Raw genomic sequence first — 27,779 nt, 5'->3', positions numbered from 1 at the left:
AGACGTCACGTGCCATAAAACACTCGATCCAGAACAAACGACTGTCCAACTTATTCCACCCGAACCCCGCAGCCGAGTCAAGCTTGCAAGCTTTGACTTTGCACCGCATCTACTATACCTATACCTCTGAGTATCTATAGATCCCTGGCCGTTGGTACGGGTACAGTACACACGTTGCTCGTTGGAGTAAAGTTCTGCCGCCGCAGATCCCGAACTGAGGTAAAACATCCCTCTCGTTGTGTCGTTACTCCGTTTCTTTTTTCTGCCTCCCCTTACACACGTTGCTTGAGAGTAATTCGTTCTCGACGACGCGAATATTCCATTGTTAAAGTCAACACATTAGGAAAATTGATCGGACGGATTTACAGTATGGCTTCGTAGATGTTTCCGCGAATTCCTCAAGAGTTACACACATTGAAGCCGAACGTGTGGTTAAGGCGTTTAAGTTTGTATAATATGTATAATATGGAGTGGACAGGGTAGGGTACAGGCATAATGGACAGGGTAGTAGACGAGTTCTGAAAACAGTTGTCCTATCATCGCGATGCGGGGTTTGTGCGGCGGTAAATCAAAGTAGTCCTCCGGGAGTTGTCCTCCGCAGCTTTCCTTCTCGACTCACGCGACGAGGGGGGAAACGCGCGCCGCTCCCGCCGCTTCTCTTACGGACAATCTAACCCCGGAACTAAATATGACTTTGAACAAACGTCTGGCTAATTGAAACCTCGACAATTTCAGGAGACTCGCGCCGCTCATCCAAAGTTAAATTCGCGCGTCACGCGAATATCATACCTACTCCGCGTTTCGCCCCGCAGACGCTTCCAGTCATATTCTAGCTGAACGTGAATTAATGACACAACAATTTTCTGTACCTACCTGCGATTATATTGCCAGGCGATTCCTCCTTCATCTGTAATGCGAAACCGGGATTTCATTTTCTTCGCGAAATTTCACGGCAATCCGATTGTCGACCCGACGATGAAGACGAGACTGGAACATGTCGGATTATGGAATCTGGATCCTACAGGATCGAGTCCTCGGAGTTGGGCGGGTGTGTAATTGGAAATTTATAATCCCGGCGCCCGTTTCCCTGCCACAATGGAAAAGATTCTTCCAATTAGCGAAGAGTACCGGCTCTGCGCGTTGGCTCGACCTCGGATAAAGATAAGACACACCCTGGCGATACTATCGCAAAATAACGGATGCGTACCGCGGCCGTCAATACCGAAGGTACCCTTCTCGTCGCGCACGCAGAAAATCCAATGTCCAATTGAGCCGAAAAACACTGGAATAGGTTTAAACAAAACACGAGAAAAAAACAAAAAACACTAGGTCCTAATCATTTTGAATTAGATTTTACTTAATTACACGTAAAACCTTTTCTCAAATTGGTTGCTACCGTAAAGCTTGGCATCGTTCGAATTTGGTCGGATATACATCCCTGTCACATCTAAGAAGGGATCTTGTTTAATTCCCATGCACTGTATCGCATATTGGCATGGAAAACTTTGCTCTAGATTTTTTACACAGGTTTTACCAAACTCTTCGTCTAAACAAAGCGTGGCATTTCACGCGAATATGTTTCTCGTTGGTTTCTTCTCGTTACCGTACAACACGGGGCACGATCCGAGAGAACAGGATTATGATGCTATCTTCTCGGCCCCGTGACTGGCGTGCCTCTCGCGCCGTATTCTCGCTGGCATGACACGTATACGGTATTACGGTACCCACGCGATATCGGACAACTGTCAAAAACGCCAACCGGCAACTGTCCATCCTCTACGGTTTTTGCACTCGGCGACTGCAGTCGGAGTAATTTTCGTCCCGTCCGAGGTTACGGATAGACGAGACGAAGAGCGGAGACCGACCCTCGTCCGGTCGGTGATCAGTGAAAAATATATCAATTCCAATTGCGGTGAGACTCCATCAGTCCTGTAACAACCGTCCCGGAATCGTTATGCCATCTGCATCACCGACACTGCACACGCTTCTACGCGGCAATCGGAATAAAGTGACCACAGATGAGTAAACTCTGCCATTTTCATTTCCCTTTTTCAATACCTCTGCAGGGTTTCATCGACCCCCGGGATTCGGTATCCGGGGTCCTTTCTTCCAGTTCGCTCTTCGGTCGTCGACCGGCGAATCTTTCCTTTTCCCGATCTTTGCTGACCTGTTCCGTCCTCTCCTGTTCTGCGCGGATATTCCGCGGTGCAAAACAACGCTTCCGCCCAACTCCAAGGGCCGCCATCTTGTTGTTTGCGCAACGAAACCGGACCGGGAACGAGCCAAGTAAAGCCTAGCCTTGTTTCTTTCCGCGCGCTGCAGATCTTTTCGCCATTCATTTCTCAGCTGCACCCACGTACCTAGGTTGGTACATACATACTTACGTGCATACGTACCTATCACACTTGCGCTATCGGACGGTTATACACAAAGATAATCAATTATATTTCGAATCATATCCTTTGTGTTTACATGTAGTAGTCCTCGTTGCCTATAGTAATTTTGCAACGTTTAGAGTAAGTTAAAGTAGACAAATTCTGACACGTTACAATACGCGGTACCCTATAAACTTACATCCTAGTCGCGAATTTTTCGGCTGAAGCGAGACACCGGTGATATCAATTATTTCCCCGGAAGAAGCAATTATTTCCGACATTTTCATCGATTTCGCATCGAGAATCTTCTCGGAAAATAAGAGAGCGTCGAATAGTCGGTGCATGCATATACGTTCAAGGGTGATTTTTTGTGTCATCGCGAAATTTTTAATTTCCTTTTTCCATGCAGCAACTGCAATAACTTCAGCTGCAGAATGCGAATTGAATTCGAAGCTTTGTTAAAATATTCAAAAATCTCTTGCGGCTAGGTTTCGAGTACCTACGCACCGCACGTGCGGGAAAAATGTTTTTCTGCTATATATATATATATATATATCTTCACTTCTCTCCGCGTACAATGAAACTTCTTTACCAAGGCGCGGGGTTGGTTCCGTCGGTTTTACGATGCCGAAACGGAGCGGCGGTCTGTTTTTGCAAAGAATTTTTGTGAGGGGCCGAGTTGAACACGCATGGTTATTTCACTCGTGCAGCAGCAGCAGCAGCAGCAGCAGCAACGGTCCGAGGATACACGGGTGGAGTTGTTTTTTGAATCTGCACCGGAACTCTCCTCGCCAATACATTACACACAACATGCGGCGTGCGGATGTATACAGGAAGAAATACGAACGCGATAGAATAGAGCTGTACGTATGTATGCCTACAGTAACGCCAAAAGTAAACCCTCGGGGCTGAATATACGCGTGTAGAAACTGAAGCCGGCAAACTGTTGCCACAGCAAGTGAACAACCGGATATATAATACATACACTATACATATATAATATATATATATATATGTATATACATATATGTTATACAATATAAAGCCCATAAAGCCCGTCAGCCACAGGCGCGCGTTATGGCTGGTGCAGAGATTGCACTTATCATGTTCACAGGGAAGAAGGAATTCCCCGGATGCCGGGGGTGCGGAAGAGGAACGCGAAAAAGTAGCCAACGAGCCGAGAAGAGGTACCTGCGGGAAATGAAATTTTCAGCGACGAAAAATGCGTGCGGATAATTTTCGTTCGTCCACCCGAAGTCCAAATTCTATCGGGCGCAGGCTCTTATCGCGATCCCTCGATAAGCTGCATTTTATGACTTCACATTCATCGCCGAGGTATCGGGAGCGCCGATTAAAACGAAATCCTCGATGTAGGTGCAGGAGGCCGAGGATAGATCTAGTTAGGTACCTACATAGGTGGGCGGGTAGGTACGTAGGTACATACGTGTAATAAAACATAAGAGCTTATACGACGGTGTATAGTAGGTAAATCCGAATGCTCTTGATAGTGGATTACCGAAGCTTTGGCCCAATCATTCAACGGATTAGGTTATCGCCGCGGCGCCCTCGCCGGACGGAATCAAGCGTGCTCGTTTTTGCCGACCCCTCCCCCCCCCCCCCGCCGTTCGCAACGTTTTTATTGAAAAATAAAACTCCAGGATCCGCGGGAAATTGAGTCTGCATAACCTGAAACGAGGTTTGAAATATTGAAGAAACCACCCTGCAGCTCCCCTTTTGAAAGGAGGTTCGCGTCCACCTATACGAGAGATGAGAAAGGAGAAACGGAATCAGGAAACATTGAAGCTCCGCAGCCCGGAGCCGGAGTTCGGTCGGAGGTGTGGGGGCGGGGGTGGTGGAGGGGGGAGGGTTTGAGGAACGAGCCTTCTTAACGCGGAAGAACGCGAGAGGCCCGACCTCGAGGGCCCGCAACTGCAGGGAGGGCTTTCTAAAGTCGTTTGTCTTGCGAATAATTAAATTCTAATCACCGCTCCGCCTCGCTGCATTGCAGCGAAAATCCTGCACCCGAGCCGAGTCGCGACGGAGGACGAGGAGGATGAGAAGGCGGAGGAGGGGGATGAGAGGGGCCGACACTCTTCACACGATAGAATTACGCCACCCCTCCTCACTCTCGCAGTATTCCGAGCATTTTCTTATCCTCTTCTTTTTTTTCTTTTTTTATTTCGACTTCTTTTTTACTCACCGGTCGTTCCTCATCTCCGTCCTCGTGTCTCCGCAATTTTCAACCTTTTATCCACGATCGGACGAACGAATGGAAGAAGGTAAAAGTTTATACGGTATGAAAATTATTTACGCAGTCAAAAGATCGAGACTTTGAATACGAACAGGAGACGGATGAGTGCTGAGGAAGAAAAAATGTCAAAATCGAGTTAGGTACGCGACGCCGAGACAAACCGCGGTTGGCCCGCTGACGGTGCGCCGTTACGTCTGCAACTGCCAACACCTTTCACCCTCCTACACTCCAGACCCCTTCAAGTCTTAAGCTCCTGAGACACTCCGATCATCCTGAAACGAGACTAATGAAATCCGATCACCAAACGATCTCGGTGCCAAGATTTACTGCAGAGTAAGACGTGCGGGGCTGGAGAACGGTGTGAAAATTATTGGTCACGTCGCTCTGGTTAAGGACAAGAATTGCAAAAATTTCTCTACCAATCATCACTGGTCACTTTTACTTATTTACGTATTTTTTATCTAACTCTTTGCATCGGTAATATAACTTATGCAAACAATCCGCGTTTTATATAATATTAATTTCTGAAGACCACGACGGTCCTGAATTTCTTTTTCAAGAACGAATTGAATACCTTTTCACAAGGTTTCGAAAACTTGATTCTATTCGGTTCGAAAACAAGCATTAGCGTATCGTAATCACAGATGTGCGGGTAAGTTGATAGGAAAAAATATATTATTTCATCGAATACAAAAAAAAAAAAAAAAACACGCCGGTGAAATAAAAACCGAATTTTTTTCGATACGTTTCCCAAAAAATTCCCCACGGAATTGCAGTCACTCCATTTTTTGCAACGTTGCATAGGCATGTTTTGTACGTATACGTGCCTATAATACATACGCGTCGCATGCCTCAGAGCGAAAACACCCTCGTGCCAGAGTGCAGCAATTTATTGATAAAACTTTACGAAGCGCTTGGACACCGTATGTACGTACGGTACTGTGCCTGTTATATATTACATCAGTAGTATACATACATATAATACATGTATATATGCTTTTTTACGAATCCGAAATTCCTGCAGACTTCGAGAATAAAAAAAAAAAAAAAAGAAAGAAATAAAAACTACTCGCACCTCCGCAACTTTTGCGCATTGTTGTTAAAATGATGGAAAAAAATAATAGAAAAGAAGAAAGAAATAAAAAATTTTACCCATGCTGCGTTTCAATTGCGTTTCTTCCACGCGAATCATACCGCAGAGCTACTGGGTGTTAGATCCAAATTCTCGCCTCTCCGAAGCCAAGGGTGGGTATTATAATAAACGTATACCTGTAACCATCCGGCGTAGCTTGTTGCGATTCAAATCTCGATTACTGCCAGCCGCAGTGATTGGCGACGCGGCGAACCGAGCGAAGTGACGTAATTTAGCAAAGGGTTGGCGATACGAGCGGGGTGATTTTGCGGAAACGGGAGTTGCGGGGCCCGAAATCCCGCTGTCGCACCGCTGTCTGTCCGAGTGACGTGTCATTGTATCGGGTGACCCAATTAAAACGAACCGATCGGTCCCGATTCTCGCGTAGTACTCAAAATACACGCCCGTTTGCACGTGCCGATGTAGGTATTAGTGATGTATCGAATGTAAATGCTTCAACTGATCGCGAATGCGAATATACATTTTAAATCTGGCGCCGTTTCCCTATGGCTAAAGGTTGACAATTGGTTGACCGACAGCGACAGGTACACCATGCAAATCACACGCGCACATTAGCGCCGTTTGCATCTTATTACGGAAATTCCCGAGCTGATCCGAACCAAGCCGATTGTTTGTTTGATTATTCAACGACAAATTGATAACAGAAACAGAATAAGTTTATAGCCAGAGTGTTATTCAAACGCGAAGGCAAACTTTTATAATAGAAGGTCATTGTCAAACTGATGTTTTTTGTCTTATTTAATGTTATTCTCACCATTTTCATAAGCAAAATATGAAGTATTTGCGACAGTCACGTTCGTAAAATATTCACGCGATTTTTGCGAATGCGGATGCGAATATTCGTTACATCACTAGTAGGTATAATAACAGCGACTGTCAAGCGTTTTGCAAAACTATGTGTAGACAAATGACTTGTTAATGAACGGCGATTCTCGAAATAATTCAACAGCGTCTAACGGCCGTGAAAAAATGAGATGGGACCGTGAAATACATCGCCGTTGATTAATTACACGTCTGCGTACGATACTTTTGACAAACAAATGAAAAAAAAAAGTTATTCAAACGAAGCAAAATAATGGGAAGAATCAGGAAGAATCAACACGGTTCCTGGTCGATTTCTGCCGAGGCCAAAGAGAGGACCGGAAGTCTCGCGATACTCGGTCGCATATCCTACAGGATTTACCAATTCTCCTCATTAGCGTCACACCCTGTTACGTATGTGTAATATCCATGCATTACTCAGGCCGCATGACGGATTCTGAGAGTACGGGCGGATATACCCGCGGGGGACTTTTAAATCGGCTTACGCAAGGCGAACAACTTCGATGGGCTTTGCCGTATCAGAGTTCCATTCCGGAGACAGCTGTACCACGCCCAAATAAAAGTGGCATTAAAGTTTTTCGAATCCTCTCAACCCAACTGGCGGTGCATTGATCGGATGATAAAAAGCTGCGAGAAATCGATTGGAGAAGAAAACAAAACTCCATCTGTCCGAATCCGGGTTTGTCAATGTCGAAATCTAAGATAAATATTGTAACTTGGAAGTTATTGCTCATTGCGGAATTCGGTTGCAATTATTTGTCAGTCAGCGTATATTAAATAATTGACGTTAATATTATTTTTCATCGAAGACGTATAAGTCTTGAATCACATCTGATTGAACAACTGATTTTCGCGTATCTCATTTAACTTTCCATTTCCAGCATACCTACTGAGTTTTAATAAATCGCGACCTTATGAGACGTAGAATTTTCTTCGGCAATAGAAAGGATGAAAAATTGAAAGCCGTATAATGCAGAAGAAGGAAACAGGTATAGTTTCAGTATCGAAAGAAGCAGCAGCAGCAGCGGCGGCTCTTTTATTAGCGCAAAACGGAAACAGTGGAGAATATCGGAGGGATTCTACCGAAACATCGACAATGTATGTAATGGAGATGTGAGTAATTGTTCGCGGAGTAAAAGAAAGCAGCAGGGAATCCGGGTTGGTGTTTTCTCGAGGGTTCCGGATGAATCCGGCGCGTAGCCGTAGACCTTGGCGGCAGCTATAAGCCCCTAATGCATTTCACGGGGAATTGGTTTTCCAGATATTGCCAGGACCCACCGTTGCCATTTTGGTACAATTGTACTAAATCTAGTACATTTTTAAACTATTTAGTACGTCAACACGCCCCTCGTCGATCTAGTAAGTTTTTCACATTCGGTATCCGGATATGAAAAAGACTCAAAACGCATGAAACCCCTAGTTCATCCTCAATCGGAAAAATAAAGGCTTGGAAAAACAATTGGTTGAAAAAATAATGCCTCGAATAGCAAAGCCGTGAAACCAATTTATCGAATGAAGATTTAGAGGGTTGAGTTGCGTTGGGTTGTTCTGGATTCGTGTTTGTTTGGGTTGTGTTGGGCTGGACGAACTGTTATTCGTCAAATTTCCCGCAAATCTTTTGTCAAAATACATGAGAGAATGTAAAAAAACTATTGCTTCACCGTATAGTTTTGTAAGTCAAATCTGCGACTCATACGGCACGTTGTAAATAAAAATTGAGATCTTCGTATGAGATTTAAAGAGTAGGCAAAAAAAAAAAAAAAAAGGAAACGGTAACGTTTCTACGTATTTATTACGTACTCTATTTGATTTGAAGTAATCGCCAATTTAATTGTACAAAAATTCGAAATACGTTGCGGTGTGGCGCTGCCGTCTGGTACCAAACGATAGCTCAGGCGGAACGGCCGCATCAACCAGAGCTTTGCGTACTTTGCACATTCGCGGGCCAAGGCTCGTTGGATTCGGGGCACAGAGGACCCGCCGAGTCGACGAAGCAGGGATTTCACTGCGCGAAAGTGTGTTTCCTCCGAGCTTTTCTCGCGATCGGAATACATCCCGCGTTCAATTTTGAACGAGAGTGAAGAAATGAATGGCGACGAAGATTTAGCGCGAGGAAATCAAGGGATTGCGGAATTAGTTCCCGATTGAACAACCAAAGCGCGGATAGAAGAAAATCCCGCCGTTCGCTGTTCCGATGCGATTTAAATTAGCACCTGCCGCCGCCTTCCATTAAATGTCGCTCGATCGGGACCCTCGAGACAGCTCCGGGAAATTAGAAGCATGCCGTGAGAAAGTTCAAGTCGTATAATCCGCGGGTACGCGCGGCTGCGTCGCCCCACCTTCCCTTCCGCCGCCGCTTCGTAAATTCTCACTTTCATCCCCTCAGCGCAGTACGTCTGCCGGACTGAATGATCGTCTCGAATGTGTTCGAGGGTCCGGGAATCCCCTACGGAAATTTCCGCGTTTTAATTTACATATAATTTCCGTAACGTTAACACGATCCATTCCCAGCTACAGCCCCGACGGCGGGATCTTATCGAGAGCGTGCGGTGAAGTAGGGAAGCGGTAAGGACGCTCAGTTGTACCGCAGGATCATTGCTGCGGGCAAGTATTCGCGAACCGCGAGTTTAGTTTTTGAAACTTTCCGACTATCCGGAACGAGATATTCCTCGTCGCGTGCGGCGGATGTCTTTTCCCGGATGACAGCCTGCGAGAGGTTGGAATACTTGGACAAAGCGGAGAACTATGGATACGGCTTAGCCGCTGCTTCGGTGTAGGTATGTACGTACAGTGAATTTTCCTCTCCTACTGGATATATTTTCACTCTACGGCACAAAAGGATCCCCGTGCACCCTAGCGTCTAGCTACGCGAGAACGAGGACGAGGATGAAGAAGACGCGAACTGCGGGTAGATGGAAGGAGAACGCGGGCAAATACGTAGGTGGAATTCAATTTAATAATAGTTTTCTCCCATATAACCGACGGAATCGAAGTGCCCCGGGTGGATACCCGGTCTCGCTTCTTCTCTTCCTTCTTCTTCTTCTTCTTTTTCTTCGTCTTCTCCTTCTTCTTCCGGGTGGCTCTAATAAATCCGTCAATTTGACGTTACAGACGGACCGTCATAGGGATCGAAAGAGCTGGCTGGAGAAGAGAAGGTGAAAAACTGATAGCAATTTGATGCAATCGAGACGGTGTCGAATGGACTCAAAGCAGTCGATGGCTCTGAAATTGCATCGTCTATTGCAGGCCGAATGTCGGAATGAGAACAAGTCAATTATCGTGGCGATGCGATACACTTATACGTGTAACGCAACTGTAATACAACATCGGATCGCTCTGTGCAATTCGTTAAGTATACAACGTTGCGATTTCTGCACTGCAGCTATGATGCAGTGGGTTGGTTTACACGCCGGGATAAATCTGTGCCCTGAGTGCAAAAACAGGGGATTGCAACACGAGAAAAGCGGTGGGAACGGGTGGGTAAGGGGAGGGAAGAAGCGAAAAGGTAAAACAACAGGATGAGCAGATCGCGCGCAGTATTTCGCATGGAACGTATTCGCGGACAAAATCGGGGGTTATGAATCACCGAAGGATGCAGCCCTGCGGGGCAAGGGGTGCAGAGGCGGAGGAGCTCGGTTTGGAACGTGTAACGTGCGCAGATATATTTCATTACGCCGTAGCTTCCGGTGTAGTAACAAATAACCGGAAGTAAAAGAGTAGAAGAGGGAAAAACATCGCCGCGATATAAAGCTGTTCGCCTCGCATGCACTGCACACAGCTAGAAGCGAATATGACGTAAAACCCCCCGTACCGATACGGCCGATTTAAAAACGCCCGCCGAATTTCTTGTCGCGACGATCAATCCGGGAAACGCTGATATCCTAATTTCCCGCAAGCTCTCACGTCACACGGATACCTGCGAGTGACCGGTGGCCGTTAGCCGACGTCTAAGCAGCAGAGCTTTGAACCCGACCGTTCATTCGCGAGCTTTCCGCACCACGAATAATCCGGTAGGTAAACGCAAATTATACCGGGGAAATGAATTATTTGGTACCAAATACGAAAGCACACCATGTCTGGAATTTCCACTGATACTTATCACGTGACGCGGTCGATGCGCATCGCGCCACTTATTACGCTTCAATCAAATTACACCCCGTGATACCCGGTTTTGTGAAACAAGTGCGGGAATTTGGGGAATTTGTAACTCGACAACCGGTTATTCGATTAGATTCGGGTTTATTTTGTTCAAAGGTATGCGGATCTCGGCTTTGTCAGCGGAATAAAAACTGAAATGAATTATTTTTTATATAGAATCATTACGTATCTATGTTCGACGTATCGTTTGTTTAATACCTATTAATGAACATTACCGTACTTGGTATAAAACCTTATAAATGTTTCGTCCGATTAATTGACGCTGCATTTTCATCGACGGCGACGAACCCCCGCGGGGCGCGGATTCCGGGTTGACGTCGGGCCAAGTTCCTCGCTTCCTCTACCTATGCATAACCCCGGGTTATACCTAAGAATCCGAGGAGAGCCGAGATGGGGCGAGATAGGGTGCAGACTCGAAGTGATCTGATAGTGGTGTTGTGACGTCAGAAACTGCACCGGAGGATCGCGACGCAGAATGCTGACTGGATGTACGTCGGCGGCGGCTTCCCGCGGAGACGTCTCGAAGAGAGCACTCCAAAAGCCAATCAAATAAAATCTCGGTGAGCGGGATCTGCGGTTCCGCCGAATCCGTATTCGAGCCAAGGCGAAGAGCAGCTGATTCATTTCAAGATAAAAATTTTTTCATCACGCGAAGATGAGGAGAAACGCTCTGCTCGTCTTCTCAAGGATCAGATTCCACACCTTCACCGACGACGATGCCACGGTTTTCATATAAATAAAATTAAAAAAAACCTCGCATTGATTAATTCTAGTACGGAGAATTCGGTGTCGACGTTTCAGGAATTTTAGGGAGATCCTTGGCGAATAAATCCAATTGAAAATTCATTTTACCCCAAGAGTAAATACACAACTGTTTATTTAAAGTTTCATAACTTCCACACAAGTTCTCTAAATTTTTGTAAAATTTTTTAGTGTAATTTACAATTTTATCATCATTTTGCCGTAAATAATTTTTTTTATTCACCATCCCATTAGTCGAAATAATTTTCTCGATTAAAATAACGTTCGAATTTTGTTTCCGAATCCACTGAATTATAAGATTGACCGTATGTGTTTGACGCTTTTTGTCAAACTCGAACTGATTTTTGAGGAAACTTACGGCGCTGCTGCGTTTTGGCCGCCGCGGGAAAATCACCCTGTGCAGTGTATAAAGTACACGCATTATATTCATCGAGATACCGAGGTGGATTGTGCGAAGTCACTTTTTCGGGACCTTCGTGTCGGCCAATGACGTCATTTTTGAGTTGTTTATAACTGTCTCATAGGATGTACTTCGTTATGTTTTTTTGATTTTTTTTTCTCGCGATGAATTAATTTTAGTCTGAGAAGGGCCCCCCTCAAAGGGCGGAAACGTCAGAGATACGTTATTCTTATTGATGACCGTTGACACCGAGTAACCCCCTTTTTCAAGCGGAATTATACCGAGCGGACCTATATCAAGCGAAATTACATCGAGCGAAACTATATCGAGCAGAACTATATCAACGACCAATAGCCGATTAATAGGCTGTCGGTCGGTAAAGTGTTAAAACTATGATTAAAATCAATCATGTGTTTTGTCAGGGCTGTTTGTTTATCCGGGTCAGATCGAATGTTACGCTTGTGTTCGTTAAGGTCTATTAATCACGCAGCATCTCAACCCTCGCCCCACAATAACTAAACAAATAATAGCGCGGTCCTATCAGCTGCCGAGTAACACGGCGAAGATCTACGGCTCGATTAATCCTTCGTGGGCACAATGCAGTTCTGCTGGACTTAATTCGAAAATCCCCTTCCCGCAGCGTTCCAGCTTGACTGCTTTGATCGCACCCGGTTTGTATGCATATGCACCGGTGGGGATTAATGAGCCGGCGTCACATTTATACAATCTGTTTGAAGAACGCATTTTTTTGAAAGAGGGCATTGTTCCGGTTTGAGACACTGGGTTATACTGTGGAAATTAGTTTCTACAAAACTTGACATTTTTCATCTCGAATCTATATGGGGAATACATTCTATTAGTTATTGTATCATGGAAACAATATGTCTGCAGATAAAATGAATTAAAACGTAAAACGTAAAGCGAATGAATACCATACTCGTCGCAAATACCTTTCTCACGCAAACAACATACCGCGGTATTCACTGATCGCTTTAAAATTAATCGATTTGTAATTAGTTTACTCTTTGACGCGCTAATCTTACAAAGAACCTTCCTGACGCACCGCAAGCAATTTACTCCGAATCGAAACGGCTACGGTACGCATTGATTGTGAGCACTGTAGCCTCGTTGGATGTTGTAAGTTTTCGGGGATTGAGATCACACTCCGATGGCCGCAGGTACGCTCTTCGAGTGAATTCGGACGTGGATGCTCAGACCCGCTTTCGTTTTAAGAACCCTCTTGCAGCATCTGCACTGAAACTGAGGCTTCGACTCGAGGTGCGACACCATGTGTTTTCTGAACTTTTCTTTGCTCTCCGTTGAAGCTTCGCATAATCGGCATTTCTCCGATGCGTGCATGCGCACGTGAATCTACGCACGAAATATCGATGTCATTATACGATAATATTACATTTTCAAAGAAAACGTTTCATGCCAAAGTTTTCTAATCGCGTTACATACCACCGAGTTTTCGGTAAAGGTTCCCGTTGCGGACGATGTTTCGCCTGCACATAGACAACCGAAGATACATCTGAGGTACTTGTGTATTGCGTGAAAGCGTAACTAGCTACGCTTGCCTATCTATGTAATAAATATCGCAGGCACCGGGACCTTCACCGATAACTACTTAGGTTGTGTGTCGTTGATTTATTTTGTACATTATTTTGCATTAATAGAGTATTTACGCCTAGACACGGAATCGCCGACAGGTGAATAAATATCGTAGTTACCTTGAAGCCGTGCAGGCTCGCGCAGATCTTTTTGCATAAGGGGCAGTTGACCGGGATTTTTGAGTTATCGGGGGTCGAGACGGGGCCGTCACCCTGAGCGCGGCCGACGTCGATTGTGTGAACGTTGGCGGAAGCCAGGCGAGTTTCAGAAACGACTCTGGTTCTTTGGTAAAAGTATCGTTTCTGGGGGACGGCGTTTTCCGGCGTAATCGGGTCGAAGAACTCGTCGGAAAAATTCGAGCCCGCGGAGCTCGGGGATGAAAAACGGGTTTGAAAGTCCCGTGCGAGTCTGGCTTTCCCGTCATATCGCCATGACGGCGATGAGCGTCCGGTGGAAACGGAGGAAGCCGCGGAGTCGTCGTCGTCGTCGTTACGATCAAGGAGGGGCCGGACTTTCTTTACTTTTAGTAAATTCAGAGGATCCGCGGGGAGTCCACAGCTCTGTTGGAGGGCGTGTTGGCCGCTCGATGCAAGTTGGTAGTTAATTACGTTCCTGCTCGTACTCTTGAGGGACTCCTCGCCGCGGACCTGTCGCTTTTTTAAGAGTCGTCTTTCTCGCTGCCTGTGTCGCACGATTCGAAAGCCGCGCGTTCTCTTCGCTCCGTTATCCTGCCGCTCGTTCGAATCGAAAACACTCGCAAACGACGAAGGCAACGAGAAATCCTCAGGGTTTTCCTCCGCACGGCAACGATTGGTCAATGTCGTGTAACTAGCGGTCAATGACCTCGCTGTTGAGCTCGAGTAGATGAAAGATCGGTCCAAATCGCTCTCCCCGTGTCGGACGACGCTTCGCGATTTCCTACCGCTCGATCCATCCCGCCACCTGAAACTCGACATATTCCTCGAAGTGTGCATCCGTTCTCGACAGACTCTATGTCGGTAATTCGACCTGAACAGATCTTGGGAATCGTGGAAGGAATTACTCGTGCCGAATTTCCGTAGATTCGGCATACTTTTATTCTTCGAACTGTACCGCTGGGACCCTGCATGGCTTGAGACAAAGGCTCGGATCAATTTGTCCGTTCTTCCTACTTGCCGACGGAATTTATCCGCGATTTTTAATTTCATAACGCACAGATCGCACACGTTGCTCGGCAGGCCATCTCCTCGTTTTACCTGCAATACAAGATTGTACCAAGATACCGTTGTGTTTTGTACAAGAAACTACACGCTCTAACATTCGTAATAAAACTCGGCCAGAGTTAATGTCGAAAAGACGGTAAATCTACGGTGAAAAATACATAATTCATTCACTAACAATAAGTAAACACCGACTTTCCGAAGCGTTTCGATCAAAATCACCAGATAGAAAGAGACCGCATAGACGCAAATGTGAATCGGGTTGCCTATCGTGCCGCGTCTGCGACGCCTGCTGGGCACAACATATAGGCAACCCTCCTGCAATTTCCCGTGTCATTGAAGGGCGAAAATGGTTGGTGTAAAACATGAGAAAAGGAAACAGGCGTGAGGAAAGAATAGGTTAGTAAACCTAACAACTAATGTGGCACGATGAGGCCGATTTCGTATCGAAGTTGATGTTGATCAGAATTGGTAAATATCATTGAATAATCGTTATTCATACCTGAATGTCGGTGAACTTTCTAATTTTATTCAGCAGACCCGAGGTAGTGAAGATATTTTGGGGTTTGTGAACTTTGAAAAAACACAGCCGGCACTTCTGCTGAATGTCCATAATGTCAATGCCAAAGCAGTAAATATTTTTAAATCGACGTTTCAACAAGTAAATTCACCACACCTACTTCCAAACGACCATCACCGTCGACTGTCGCCGTGTTTCTTTGTGCGAAAAAAAAAACAGTGCTGACACCTCGGGCGCTTCATATTGTTGGATATTTGCCGACTTAATCACTAATTGTAAACCGAGTAGACAAACTTTGCGTCACCTGATTATGTTAGGTTAGGTTAGCCAAAAGGGCTGCTTTCAGAATAGATGCCGTCGCATCACTCGAACGATAATTTGGTCCGCGCGGACATTCCACCTTGCTCATTTACGGCCACAAGCCGATATTCAAAAACGCTAATTGGCCGGATAATTGTCGGACGACTATCGACGATACACAGTCGGATATCCGATCCGTATATATATGGGTGCTGATTGACTATTGAAATCACGGAAAAGAGACAGGCCACTTGAATGGAAGTCTATATTATGAAATGGCCAATTAGCACGTCGAACCGATCGTAATCGCTCGTTGTCAGATGCCTTTATTGCATTTGCGTATCTGTACCTATGACGTGCATGCTCCACATTTTTTAGATTCACGTATCGCAGTTGATGAGACGACGCAGGCTTTGTTTTTGATAGTATTATTTACTTTCCGGCGTCTTTCGCGATTGGTGAACATATCGTGAAGTGAAGGTGACGATCACATAAGCGTTTCTTAAGTTTCGACATCGCCAGATAGGAATATAAAAATATATCGTAATGGCTATTCTTTGAAATTTGAAATAACACTCAGATCTATTAGTGATTTATCGATTGAATTTGAAGGAACCGAGTGAAAGTATTGTTACATCATATACCTAAGCGATCATACCTTCCGTAGGTGCACAGGTATTATTCCAGTAACGCTTGTACAGCCGATGAGTTCTAAAACCACACAGAAGTGCTTCAACTTTCATCAACTTTGTGCAGTAAGCAGAATGCGATACCCCACTGCTTTTAGATAGGAATTCGCTGATTCAGTAGCTTCATTTGCTGCTGAACATGGCCTGGAACGGGTCGCGCTCAGAGGTTGCTCTTGTTACCGGTAAATAGAAATTAAATCCGAAAAAACTTGCAACTGGACAATAATTTTACAGATTTTTCTTGCTCTTTGTTTAACAACCTGCAGGCGGTAGCGGGTTCTTGGGTCAGCATATGGTCAAGCATCTTCTGAAGGACGAGACAGTACGGGAAATACGGATACTGGATAAAGTTCGATGGAATAATATTTTAGGTAAGTAATTTTCCACCGAGTTTATTCAAGCATAATGACTACGTTAAAGCGCAAGTCGTCGCCTGATGACGGGATGAGTGAAGCTTAGAATGAGTCGTATTTATCCGTGAAACTTGTATAGTAATTTTTCTGTAATATGTTATTACACGCTTGGCCAGTTTATTGTGATAAAATAAGATACTGACTTCTCGGAGGAAGTTTTCTGTCCGTTGATACTCATTCAATCTGGCTAAAACGATCAGCTGATCGGTCTTCCCGGCGCCATATTGCTCAGTGACGCCCAAATGTGGAAGCCCAATATTTCCTCTCGTGAATAATGAATCGGTTGTTTTTTTTCGCTTGACCCTAACACAGATCTGCCCGAGGGCGGCAAACCTGTAGTATATCTCGAGGCTGATTTATACGACAAGGAGAAATGCCGAGGAGCTTTGCGAGGCGTCGACGTCGTTCTTCACTGCGCCGCTCTCGTTTCGTACGATTTTCCACCCGACGTAGAAGCCCTCCACCGTAACAATGTGGCAGGTAAATTACACGTAATATCGTTAACTCTCACGAAGCGGTATTTACTGCCTTCGCTACACTGTCAGGGCCGGTCAAGTCGCCGCAGCATTGAGCGCGAGAAGCTCTCACATTCCTTGCTTCTGTAATCACTGCATTTCAGCTACGAAAAATCTCCTCGAGCTTTGCGTAGAAGAGAGTGTCCCTCGCCTCGTGCACTGCAGCACCACCGAAGTCACCCTTCAGTCGTACGTCCGCGGTGGAATCGTCGCGATGGTTGTTTACTCCCAGGAGTCAAGGGCCCCTCCTCCGGATGATGAGAACAGATTGATCTTACGGGAGTACGCCACCTCCAAGCTAAGGGCTGAAAGAATCGTCCTCGCGGCCGATGGAACACCACTTAAGAACGGTACAAAGCTGTTGGCACTGTTTACTCACCGAGTTCATCATTCTCGCGTAATTTTCGTCCAGAAAGCCAACAATGTCAATCGGCTTTTCGGTAATCATTGCAAGATGCGTGACTTATCTTGTTTCGGTAACTCATTCCGGTACTCTCGAACTCGTGAAAGATTTCACCCGTACTTGGGGAAAAACTGTTTTCCTTGAAATTCATGATCGAATATGATTCTCGAATAATAATAGGAAACACCCTAACTGCGAATTCCTTCGAGCACTCTGCCGTGTAATATTTTCGAACGATTTAACGAACCGGAGAAAATTTCATTAATCTCTCTCTCTTCTCTGCGAAGGTGGGACGCTTCGGACAGTTTCTTTGAGACCCCCGTTGCTCTACGGCGAGGGTGACTTGGGATGTGTTTGGCAAATTTTGAAGGTTGCAAAAAAGCAAGGAAACTCGCTGGTGAGGGTGGCAGGTGTTGGAGGAAAGCAAGAAATGGCATATGTAGGTGAGTTCAGCAATGCGTGTGAATTTTCTAACAGAAATTTTATAATTCACAATAATATTGCGGGCAGGGAATATGGCGTGGGCATTTATATGCGCGAAAAACGCGCTGGCACGATGTCCGGACGGGATAGGAGGACTTCCGGTATTCGTAACGGACGATACAACGGTAGAGAATTTGCTTAGATTTTGCGAACGTTTGACGAGGAATTCCAATCACCACGTTACTTTGTCGTGGTCTATTCCAATAGTGGTTTCCTACATCTGTGCCGTGGTAGCCGAACTAGCGATCGCTTATTTACCATTTTTTAGGAAAAAACTTCCCGTAAGTATTGACCTCTTGAGTTTTTTTTCTTTCTCTTTTGTCACTTGCGGATGGGAAAATCGTGGTTCGACAGTTACTTAAAATTGTCAGATATCACCACGATCTTTGATTGCCTACCTGGGATCCATGATTCTGCATAATCGAAGTCGAGCCGCTATTCACATCGGTTACACACCGATCTTTACCAGGGACGAAGCGCTTCGAGTTTCCTCGGCTTACTACTCGAAAGTGTTTAACTGACAACTGAAGAAGAATTGAAGGTAATCTTATGAGAACCTTTTTCTTTTTGATGAGACTGATTGTGAATTTGCCGATTTTGTCAGCGATGTGATTTGGGAGTAGGAGAGGCGTGAAATAAATTGATATTTGAAAGAAAGACAAAACTTATTTCGATTAACTTGTACAGTTTATTGCTTCGAAAACTGTTCCACATAACAATAAATACACTCAAATTGGACTATCTTAGTTTGGTTCTTTCTAAAATACAAACTACAATGGAAACGCGATTTGTCTACACGCGGGAGATGTAGAGAGTTGTTTAGAGTCACTCAACATCTCTGAGACTTATACGTATAAAGTGCAGTTATAAGGGTGGTTAACGTTTTATTCAAACGCAATAAACATTGTGGCCGACCTCTTTGCAACCACCACATCAAACACACTGTAATAATTTTATTGTCAGGACCCATAAACTGCATTCGTTTCAGTTTCGACCGTGCGTTATTAACAATTTGCGGATGCGTAAAACCTGATGCGCTGGTTGTCGTTATTTTTTTTTTTAAATATTTTTTAGCATAATTCCTAAAATTCAATGAAGATATTCAAAGATACGTGCTAAAAGAATAGTAATAATAATAAGACGGTAATACAAGAATGCGAAATGCAACATTATGCAGGCATTGATTAAAATCCACACAAATTCATTTTAATTGTCAAGTTTTACGTACACAACGGTGATGTGTGTACTGTAACTGTACACTTACAATTAGTTATTAAATTTATATGAACAAAAATCACCCTAGCAGAAGAATTATTAGAAAATTTAAACTTCCGGTTTAAGAATTCCGTTTAATAATATCGAAAAACTCAATTCGCGCCTTGTTGCTTCATTTCCCGGCATTCTCGTGGGTTTTGCAGTGCCGAAAAATTACATTACAAATCATCGTCTATTTCAGGCTATACATAATAGTAAGTAAAATCTCTCACATACCGCGTTAATTATTACATTTATAGCTGAATAACAATGATCGCACAATAATTGCTATAACATATTACGATAATCATGATACTATTTACAAAAAATTAAATAAGTTTTACATATGCATGTATGCATATACGGGTATAGGCGCGTCGGTTTCATTCTCTGAAATCAATCGTGACGTTACGCAATTATTCGTGCGTATACCATAGTATTAAGATACCTATAACGAATTAAAATTTAACAACAATTCAATTACATATTACTTCAAGTTGACATTTACAATTCACTAACTACTATAATTTGGATCGGTTATTTTTTTTTTTTCACTAGTTTCTTGGTTTGCAATTAATATTATGCCTATGACCAATTTTACTTTTATCATTACACATTATTATTGTAGACTAACGTCGAAACCGATACTTAAATACAATACTGTTAAAATTAAACGGTTACACGAGGCACGTAGATAATTGGCCAAGTATCTACACTTCTTTTTATCGGCGCAATCTCTTGAGACCGTCGCTATGAACATACAGGCTTTAGTTCGTTGCCTCTGAAATTCCAATCACGATTCGCAACATGGAGTCAAGGACTAATTGCATTCTTTTACAAATTTTTTCTCATCCTATTCTCGAATGACTATTAATATTCATTTCCTGCATTTTTGTTTCCATCACTATTTATTTAAAATTACCTATGTTATTGGTATTAGTTTTTTCTTTCAATTATTATTTTTCGTATCCGATTCAAGTTTATAGTGCAAAAATGGGCGATTACCATTATTATTATTATTTTTGTTGTTGTTGTTGTTTTTATTATTATTATTATTATTATTATTATTATTATTCTATAACAATTCTAGCCACACTACCAACAACTTTTTAGTTATAATCTGGTAACATATAATTTACAAATAGGGTATCGTATTTATAAGTAACAAATCGTTACGAATAAGCGGGCTTTCCGTGGATTTGAAAAAAAATACTGATAAATAAAAATTAATTCATTACATAAACTCTGCGATAGATATAACAGAAACAAATCTAAAGAAAAAGTTTATAAAATTCGGCGGGACTAAAGCGTTGGATAATTTGTTTAAAAATGAAGAAACAGAAAAAAATATATAAAACAAATGTACGTTACATATTTTCAAATAAATGTGTGCGAGGTGATGAGAGTTACGAAAATCGTAAGTATCGTAAGAAAAGTGAAATTAAATAAGAATGTACGGCTTACCTAAAGTTTAAATATTGGTTTTTTCAACGTACCGAAACACGCGACGTGTAGAAACGATAGCTTGAATAATTCAAGCCGTCAGGTTTGTAGCAAGCTCAATGGATAAAATTGATATTTGAAACACATTCAACTCAACAGGACTCTCGTCAATGTTACCAATCCATTGCAGATGGTACTCTGGATCCGACTGTAAAATCCTTGTACTGGGAGAAAACGCAGATCTATATAGATTAAAGAAAAGGATTCGTTATCTGAAGAAGGTAAAGTTGTGATAAACATAACAGAGCCAAATAGTCTCATCACTCATCTCACCTTATCCTTCAATCTTTGGCACAGCTGTAGAGCTATGGTAAGTAGAACCAATGCTTCATTTAACCACGGTACACTACACTCAGCCTGATGTGTCTCGTACTTGACGCTACCGTGGGCATTTTCCAATTGATAAACAGCTAGAACTAACTTGTAGCTTTGTATATAAAAACTGATCGCTAAATTGTCTGGTAAAATCGGATTCAACGATCTCTGAAACAATACACATAGTTCATTATTATCATTACTATTTACGATAAAAAGCTTTCTGATTGTTTTCTTTATCTTAAAACAATATCTGGATAACAGAAAGATCATTTTTTGTTACCATGTTGCGACTTTTGATGAGATCGTCTATAGTTTTCTTTCGTGGTACAATAAGACTGGTTCGACTTCGCTGAAGGCATCCCAAGATATTTCCCAATATGTGCATAACCTCGTCAGAAGTTTTAAAAAGATAGTGACGATCGACGTTGTCTATGTGAGCGATAGCCTGCTGCAAATGATTGGCCGCGTCTTGAATTTGTTGGAGTTTCCAAGGATGATCGTTCTGTATGCTGGTTCTCATGTTGGTATTCTGTTGACGCTGAACCTTGATATTGACCTCCTGAGGTTAAAGAATTTCTTAGTTAATAACAAAGATTAGAACACCAGCAAAATCAATACTCACCGCATTTGTAATACTGTCCCCTGTCAAAACTATGACGCATTTCACTTGATCGTGCGGCGCTGTAAACACGAATCTGTCTGTCTTGTATGGCTGATCATTTCCGAATAATGCCAGCGGAAACCTCTGTGCGCAGTCCTTGATAAGAAGAAAAAAGGAAACATGTTAATCTGTACTCTGCAATTGTAGAATATTTTAGCTACTCAAAGTAGCATTGCATAACGTCATAAAGTCTAATCGTTGAATATCACAACTCCGAAGGTTGGAGAGCGGTTATTTTTTTCCTGATAGGAGATAAAAACTTCACGTCGACTCCAATTATGCACACTCGTGTAATCAATTCAATTACAAGCAATGTCGATACGCACCATTAAAATGTTGCGCAACTGGGACAGCGACGAATGTACTTCCTCGCGAAGCACCCATTCAAACTCCATTTGCTGAATAGAAAAAAGATTACTCAATATCAAGTGTGAAATTCATGTAATCAATTTGGGAATTTAAAAGTGCGACGGGTGATGAGAACTCAACATACGGCAGTAACAATAACGAATAAAAAGAAACGGGAGGAGGGTCATTGAAGGGAAAAAAAACTTCCTAACCTCAAAGAATCAAAAGTCGGTGCAAGATATCCACATGAACGTAAAGCTCTATTATTCTTATCCCAGACAAGTATTTATACAGTACATCGTCTTTAACGCTCTATTAAACGATTAGATAAAAATATTTACGATGATAAACGAGACAATTACTCACGAGATTGTGCGCCTCCTCCTTTTCAGTATCCACCATTTTTATTGAGTGTAATTGATGGAATTCCGTCTGCGCAATGCTAGAAGTAATGCGTTGCGCAGTTTTCTCGCCGTTCAATTCACGAGCGCGAAAATAGTACAATGGATTATTATTGTTTTAAAACCGCCATGTTGAAAAGCCCACCTACGCAATGTACCATCATCGCAAGTGTTTTCGAGTAGTCTTTGCACTTGATTAAACATCGAACTTCTGGTGAACCTGTACAAACTTACTACACGTGTGCTTATTCATACCTATGTGTCGTACAATTGTGCGTTAATTGGGTTACGATCGGTCTTACGATCTTTACGTTACACGTATTAGAGATAAGATTTATATAAGTAACGCGCGATCGACGAGAAGAATATATTCAATTTTTTCATACATTTATTGTCGTTTTCTTTTTGTTCTCGTTATAATTACCGATGAAAAATGTATGTACCTAAACCGCGGAGACCTGATAATCCGGAAATAGAAATGTGCAGCAGTTCCAGCAATTTTTTCCCAACGTTGCATGCACATCGACGTAGCTTTGTTTGATTTCTCATTATTCCCTACCAACATGTAGTGAAGGGCTCCTCAAATAATTTGTCTAGTCTTTGATAAGACAAGATCTCGACACAACATAGTAATATAACTGGAGCTCGTTAATCAATCCGCTGATGAAGCTACGTTCTTAATATGACTACATTAATTGACTACATATTTATTAACATGTATAATTATTTCGAAAAAATGTCATTTTTCTCCGTGCGATAAATTTTCTACTATGTTGCGCTCTGCCTCATTAATATATTATAATCATTGGGTTTGAAAATTTCAACGGGTATTTTTTCAATGATATTTCCAAGAAAGTATTTATTCTTATTAGCTTCAAATTTATTAAATGAATAATTATACCATTTTATAGCAATATATATACAATGCACGTATATACATACCATATATGTGTATATGTGAAAATATATATCGGCAAAGAAATATTTGTACATACTTATTTTCAGCGAAACAAACGCATCGAACTTAGCTGAGCTTACATAGTTGACGTACGAATATGCGATAAATCTCATTTTTTGGATACATACAAGCATATGAAATTCGACATGTGTTTCAATTGAAATAAATAGCTATTACAACACATTGATATCTCACATCGAATATTACAACAACATCGCGCAAACATAAATTATATTAGTGCATTACACGCAGATGTACAGTAATTTTGATTAATGCCTTGGGCTTCTGGCTAACTTGTTTTCGGTCCGAAACAAAAAGCGAGTTCAATTCTATACGAATTATGTGACAATGACCGGCGATGCAGGACCGAAAACAAGTTGTTCGGGAGCCCAAGGCATTAATGAACATTACTGTACGTATAATACGTATGACATATATTTTTTTTTATCAATTACACAAAACATCAGACTATTAATTCAGTTGATTTGTTCATTTATTTTTCTTTCTTTTCTTCTCGATTAGGCAGTATCGCTAAATTAAAGGAAGGTGATATGCCAAAATTCGGCGACCAGAATTAATGAACGAAACAACCGTACTATGCCTGTATAATTGCTTCATTCGGTGAAATGTCTGTTACTCTCCACGTATAAATATTCTTAAGTTTTGTCTGTCTTTCTTACAGAAATATCTGTACATTTATAAGTGTATATGTATAATATACTTCTCGCAAAAATTAAGGGAACAACAAAATTTTCGCAATTTTTTGGTGATTTTCAACAGGCTGTATTTCAGTGAAAAATGGTCGTGCAAGAAATAAAAAAACAAAGCTTTTGAAGCTTGAAGACTCTAGTTTTTGAATTTTTTGGTTAAGAATTTTTCGAAGCACTATTAGCCATGCAATCCTTGGATAAAGCACGAAGAAAAAATTTTCAAAATTTTTTACATTTTTTTTTCGCTCTACGGGCATGGAAAAATTTTTCCGAGCTGAACCAATGCATAGGTCGCATAGCCTGTTTATTCAGCTTCAAGATGCTTTTTTGTAAACCTCGATACGACCATTTGTCTTCGAGATATCGAATTTTGAATGCCAAAAGATCCTTTTTCACTCAACTGCCGATATCTCTGGAACTACTGGTCGCACAGCGAGCCGAAGGGCAGTTTCTTTTTCTGCAGAAAATTTCCTACAAAAATGTCATGGTTGATGTCAAAAAAAATTTTTTTCCACCTGTAGCGTTAACGTGAAAAAAGAGCAAAAAAATGCCATTTTGCCTTTTTTTGGATAATCGATTGTATCTTCGTCAATATTGGGGGAAGAGCTTAGGTTAGAAGAAAATTTTACAGCCTAATGTACCCCAAAGATCCCTCTAAATCGGTAGATCGATCGGTTCAGCGGTTTTCCTGGACCGATTGATTGAAATTTTGACAAAATTAAGTCGATTATCCAAAAAAAGGCAAAATGGCATTTTTTCGCTCTTTTTTCACGTTAACGCTACAGGTGGAAAAAAATTTTTTTTGACTTCAACCATGACAGATTTTTGTAGGAAATTTTCTGCAGGAAAAGAAACTGCCCTTCGGCTCGCTGTGCGACCAGTAGTTCCAGAGATATCGGCAGTTGAGTGAAAAAGGATCCTTTGGCATTCAAAATTCGATATCTCGAAGACAAATGGTCGTATCGAGGTTTAAAAAAAAGCATCTTGAAGCTGAATAAACAGGCTATGCGATCTAGGCATTGGTTTGGTTCGGAAAAATTTTTCCATGCCCGTAGAGCGAAAAAAAAAATGTAAAAAATTTTGAAGATTTTTTCTTCGTGCTTTATCCAAGGATTGCATGGCTAATAGTGCTTCGAAAAATTTTTAACCAAAAAATTCAAAAACTAGAGTCTTCAAGCTTCAAAAGCTCTGTATTTTTATTTCTTGTACGACCATTTTTCACTGAAATACAGCCTGTTGAAAATCACCAAAAAATTTCGAAAATTTTGTTGTTCCCTTAATTTTTGCGAGAAGCGTATATATTTATTATATACAATACATTTATCATATAAAACCTTGTAACCCGGGACAACAATGGCGCAATACCGGGGCGAAAAAAGGTGGGTCATTACAAGTAATTGAGTTGCTACATAAATGAGAACATTTATTGCCAACAATTAAATAACGCATACAGATTTATCGCACGAACCGGCGCGCGACTGAAATGCTAAAAATTGTCCAGAAATTTGTCCAACTTTCAAAAGGTTTTTCGGGAAAATCCGATACGGTCAAAATAGAATAAAGAAAATTCAGGGATTATATTTCCAAGCCTTATTACGTTAAAGGGAACAGGAAATTAATAGTATTTTATTCGAATGTTCATTAGGAAAAAGGAAGAGTATATGAAAATGTAAGAAATTTTTTTTCAACTAATTTTAATATATAAGATCGCAGATGCAACAGAGTATAAAATTAAAAAATTAAAATAAAAACTTAACTGTTAAAATAAACCAAGAGGAAATCTGTTCAGAACATTATTTGTCCATTTGTTTCACCTTATTTAGTTTCACTTTAACTCTTATTTGTACGAAATCTTATCCAACTATATAATTTGTGTCTTATAAATATAAACACTTTGGTATTCACTGATTTGACTCAAAAACCAGTTAAAAAATAAGCACCGGAATAGAATAGTAATTGAAAAACTTTCGATATTCGGACTATTTTTAGCTGACTTTTTTCACCTAAATCACTATACATATTAATTTTCTACCTTAAACTTGTATTACTGACTTTTATTTGGTCATTGATCAATTATATACGTTGTCATCGACACGATTACCCGTATCCCTCATCTATTCTAAAGTCAAAGTTACAATTTGTGCGATAAACACAACTCAGAGGACCAAGTAAAAGAAGGAAAAAGAATTAAAAAATCTATGTCAAATTTAGCGACACTTATAATAATCCATGCTCATAAGATATGCTTTAATTACTTCTCAATTTTTATACGTATATGTATGTACGAATACATAATTATTCGAAGAATTTACAGCAACAAAATCTCTGCGAAGTACGTAACTCGATTTTCAAACATGGTGTGCGTTTATAATTCGTATTCATTTTCTTCCTTGCTTCTTTTGCCACGCTACCAAAAGGGTTATGGATTAACGCGTATAGTGAAACTTCTCTTAACGGATATCACCCAACAACGGATTCCTCTTTACAACGGACAGTTTAAAAATCTCCAGAAGCAAAATTTACACGTTAATATCGTTCTGAATAGCGAACACTCCTGAATAACGGACAATATTTTTAATCACGAAGATGTCCGCTATTTGGAAGGTTCACTGTAAGTGATACCGATTTCCGTCAAATTAATCGAAAAGCTGATGCGATTAGTGTGCCAAGGCAATTCATAACGCGAAACGAATATGAAATGTTTCACGCAATTTCTATCATCACTTACTCGCGTTTCAATTTTTTTTATTTTTTTACCTGCATACTTACCACCATTAGTAGATCGTATAGTTATTCTTCTGTGTGACTTATACATGTAATCTGTAGTATAATACTGTCGTGATGAGGAATTTTTTGATATTTTCACTAAATGGATATTACATATAATGCTTTCTGTATTTACTATATTACCGGGACAAGTGTCCTAAAATAATTCAATGAACTTTTACGAGACTTTTTTCAATCTAGGCATTTTTCTGCGACACTCCAGTAAATGTGTGTTCCAGTGTTGAACCTGGCAATTTTTATTACAGTAAAACGCTGTTTCGCATCCTAGACAATTGAACTTTGGACCATTCATTCCACACCGTGAACATATCAAAGTACCAGACCTATCAGGGCTTTTATAAACCTCACCCAAGTTCGGAGTTGGGCAAGATCTTCTACCATCTATTGAATCAGTTGTCCCCTGATTCTGTACGACGGAATTCAAGTTCTCAGCTATATTGTACATTTGACTTAATAATTTATGATTATGTATATTGTGAATTACGTGTGACGGAATGACATTCGGACGCGGTGGTGCCGGAGCAATTTTTTTCTTCGTCGCTTGATATTTCGGTGGATTACTGACTGTTTCACGATTAGCATGTACAACAAAACCTGCATTTACTTGTTGATTCAAATAATTCGGATAGTAATTTTTCGGAGGATGCCACGTGGGTTGCACAACGCGCACATACTGCGGGGGCGGTTGCTGCATGTACTGTTGCGAGAAGACAACGTCCGGGTTTCCTTGAGTTTGATAATATGGTGGAGGGGCTGACGTTCGCGGTAACGACGGATCATACTGC

General features: G+C 41.7%; 3 protein-coding genes and 1 long non-coding RNA gene across 9 annotated transcripts in view; 2 read left to right on the top strand and 2 right to left on the bottom strand.

Annotated features, from left to right (window-relative positions):
* LOC124305414 (3 beta-hydroxysteroid dehydrogenase/Delta 5-->4-isomerase type 4) overlaps positions 1-18,943 on the top strand; it is a 36,005-nt gene extending 17,062 nt beyond the window's left edge. The window contains exons 2-8 of one of the 6 annotated variants that reach the window (XM_046764829.1): positions 16,219-16,306; positions 16,475-16,611; positions 16,966-17,133; positions 17,273-17,608; positions 17,859-18,014; positions 18,082-18,335; positions 18,426-18,943. In XM_046764829.1, coding sequence (XP_046620785.1) covers positions 16,533-16,611; positions 16,966-17,133; positions 17,273-17,608; positions 17,859-18,014; positions 18,082-18,335; positions 18,426-18,575 — 1,143 coding nt within the window. In that variant the 5' untranslated portion in view covers positions 16,219-16,306; positions 16,475-16,532 and the 3' untranslated portion in view covers positions 18,576-18,943. Of the gene's footprint in view, positions 1-16,218; positions 16,423-16,474; positions 16,612-16,965; positions 17,134-17,272; positions 17,609-17,858; positions 18,015-18,081; positions 18,336-18,408 lie in introns of all 6 variants that reach the window. The other 5 variants (XM_046764826.1, XM_046764830.1, XM_046764831.1 and 2 more) reach the window with 5 other exon arrangements.
* Positions 12,560-15,344, bottom strand: LOC124304703 (uncharacterized). Its single transcript, XM_046763253.1, has 3 exons — positions 15,234-15,344; positions 13,652-14,767; positions 12,560-13,292 (listed from the first exon to the last, which is right to left on the bottom strand). Exons 1-3 carry the CDS (start codon positions 15,342-15,344, stop codon positions 13,080-13,082), a joined length of 1,440 nt encoding a protein of 479 aa, XP_046619209.1. The 3' UTR covers positions 12,560-13,079.
* On the bottom strand, positions 18,723-22,740 carry LOC124305415 (protein rogdi). The gene is made up of 6 exons (XM_046764832.1): positions 22,505-22,740; positions 22,117-22,188; positions 21,752-21,886; positions 21,410-21,688; positions 21,085-21,294; positions 18,723-20,993 (listed from the first exon to the last, which is right to left on the bottom strand). The coding sequence occupies exons 1-6, from the start codon at positions 22,538-22,540 to the stop codon at positions 20,925-20,927; spliced, it is 801 nt and encodes a 266-aa protein (XP_046620788.1). The 5' UTR covers positions 22,541-22,740; the 3' UTR covers positions 18,723-20,924.
* Positions 22,741-23,906: 1,166 nt separating this feature from the next.
* On the top strand, positions 23,907-25,715 carry LOC124305419 (uncharacterized). The gene is made up of 2 exons (XR_006908376.1): positions 23,907-24,207; positions 25,498-25,715. It is a non-coding gene; the product is annotated as an uncharacterized LOC124305419 (long non-coding RNA).
* The last annotated feature ends 2,064 nt before the right edge of the window (positions 25,716-27,779 follow it).

This window comes from Neodiprion virginianus, chromosome 5, assembly GCF_021901495.1.
Source record: "Neodiprion virginianus isolate iyNeoVirg1 chromosome 5, iyNeoVirg1.1, whole genome shotgun sequence".
NCBI lineage: Eukaryota > Metazoa > Arthropoda > Insecta > Hymenoptera > Diprionidae > Neodiprion > Neodiprion virginianus.
The sequence above is the reverse complement of the archived record's forward strand: the minus strand, read 5'-3'. Positions and strand labels throughout refer to the sequence as shown.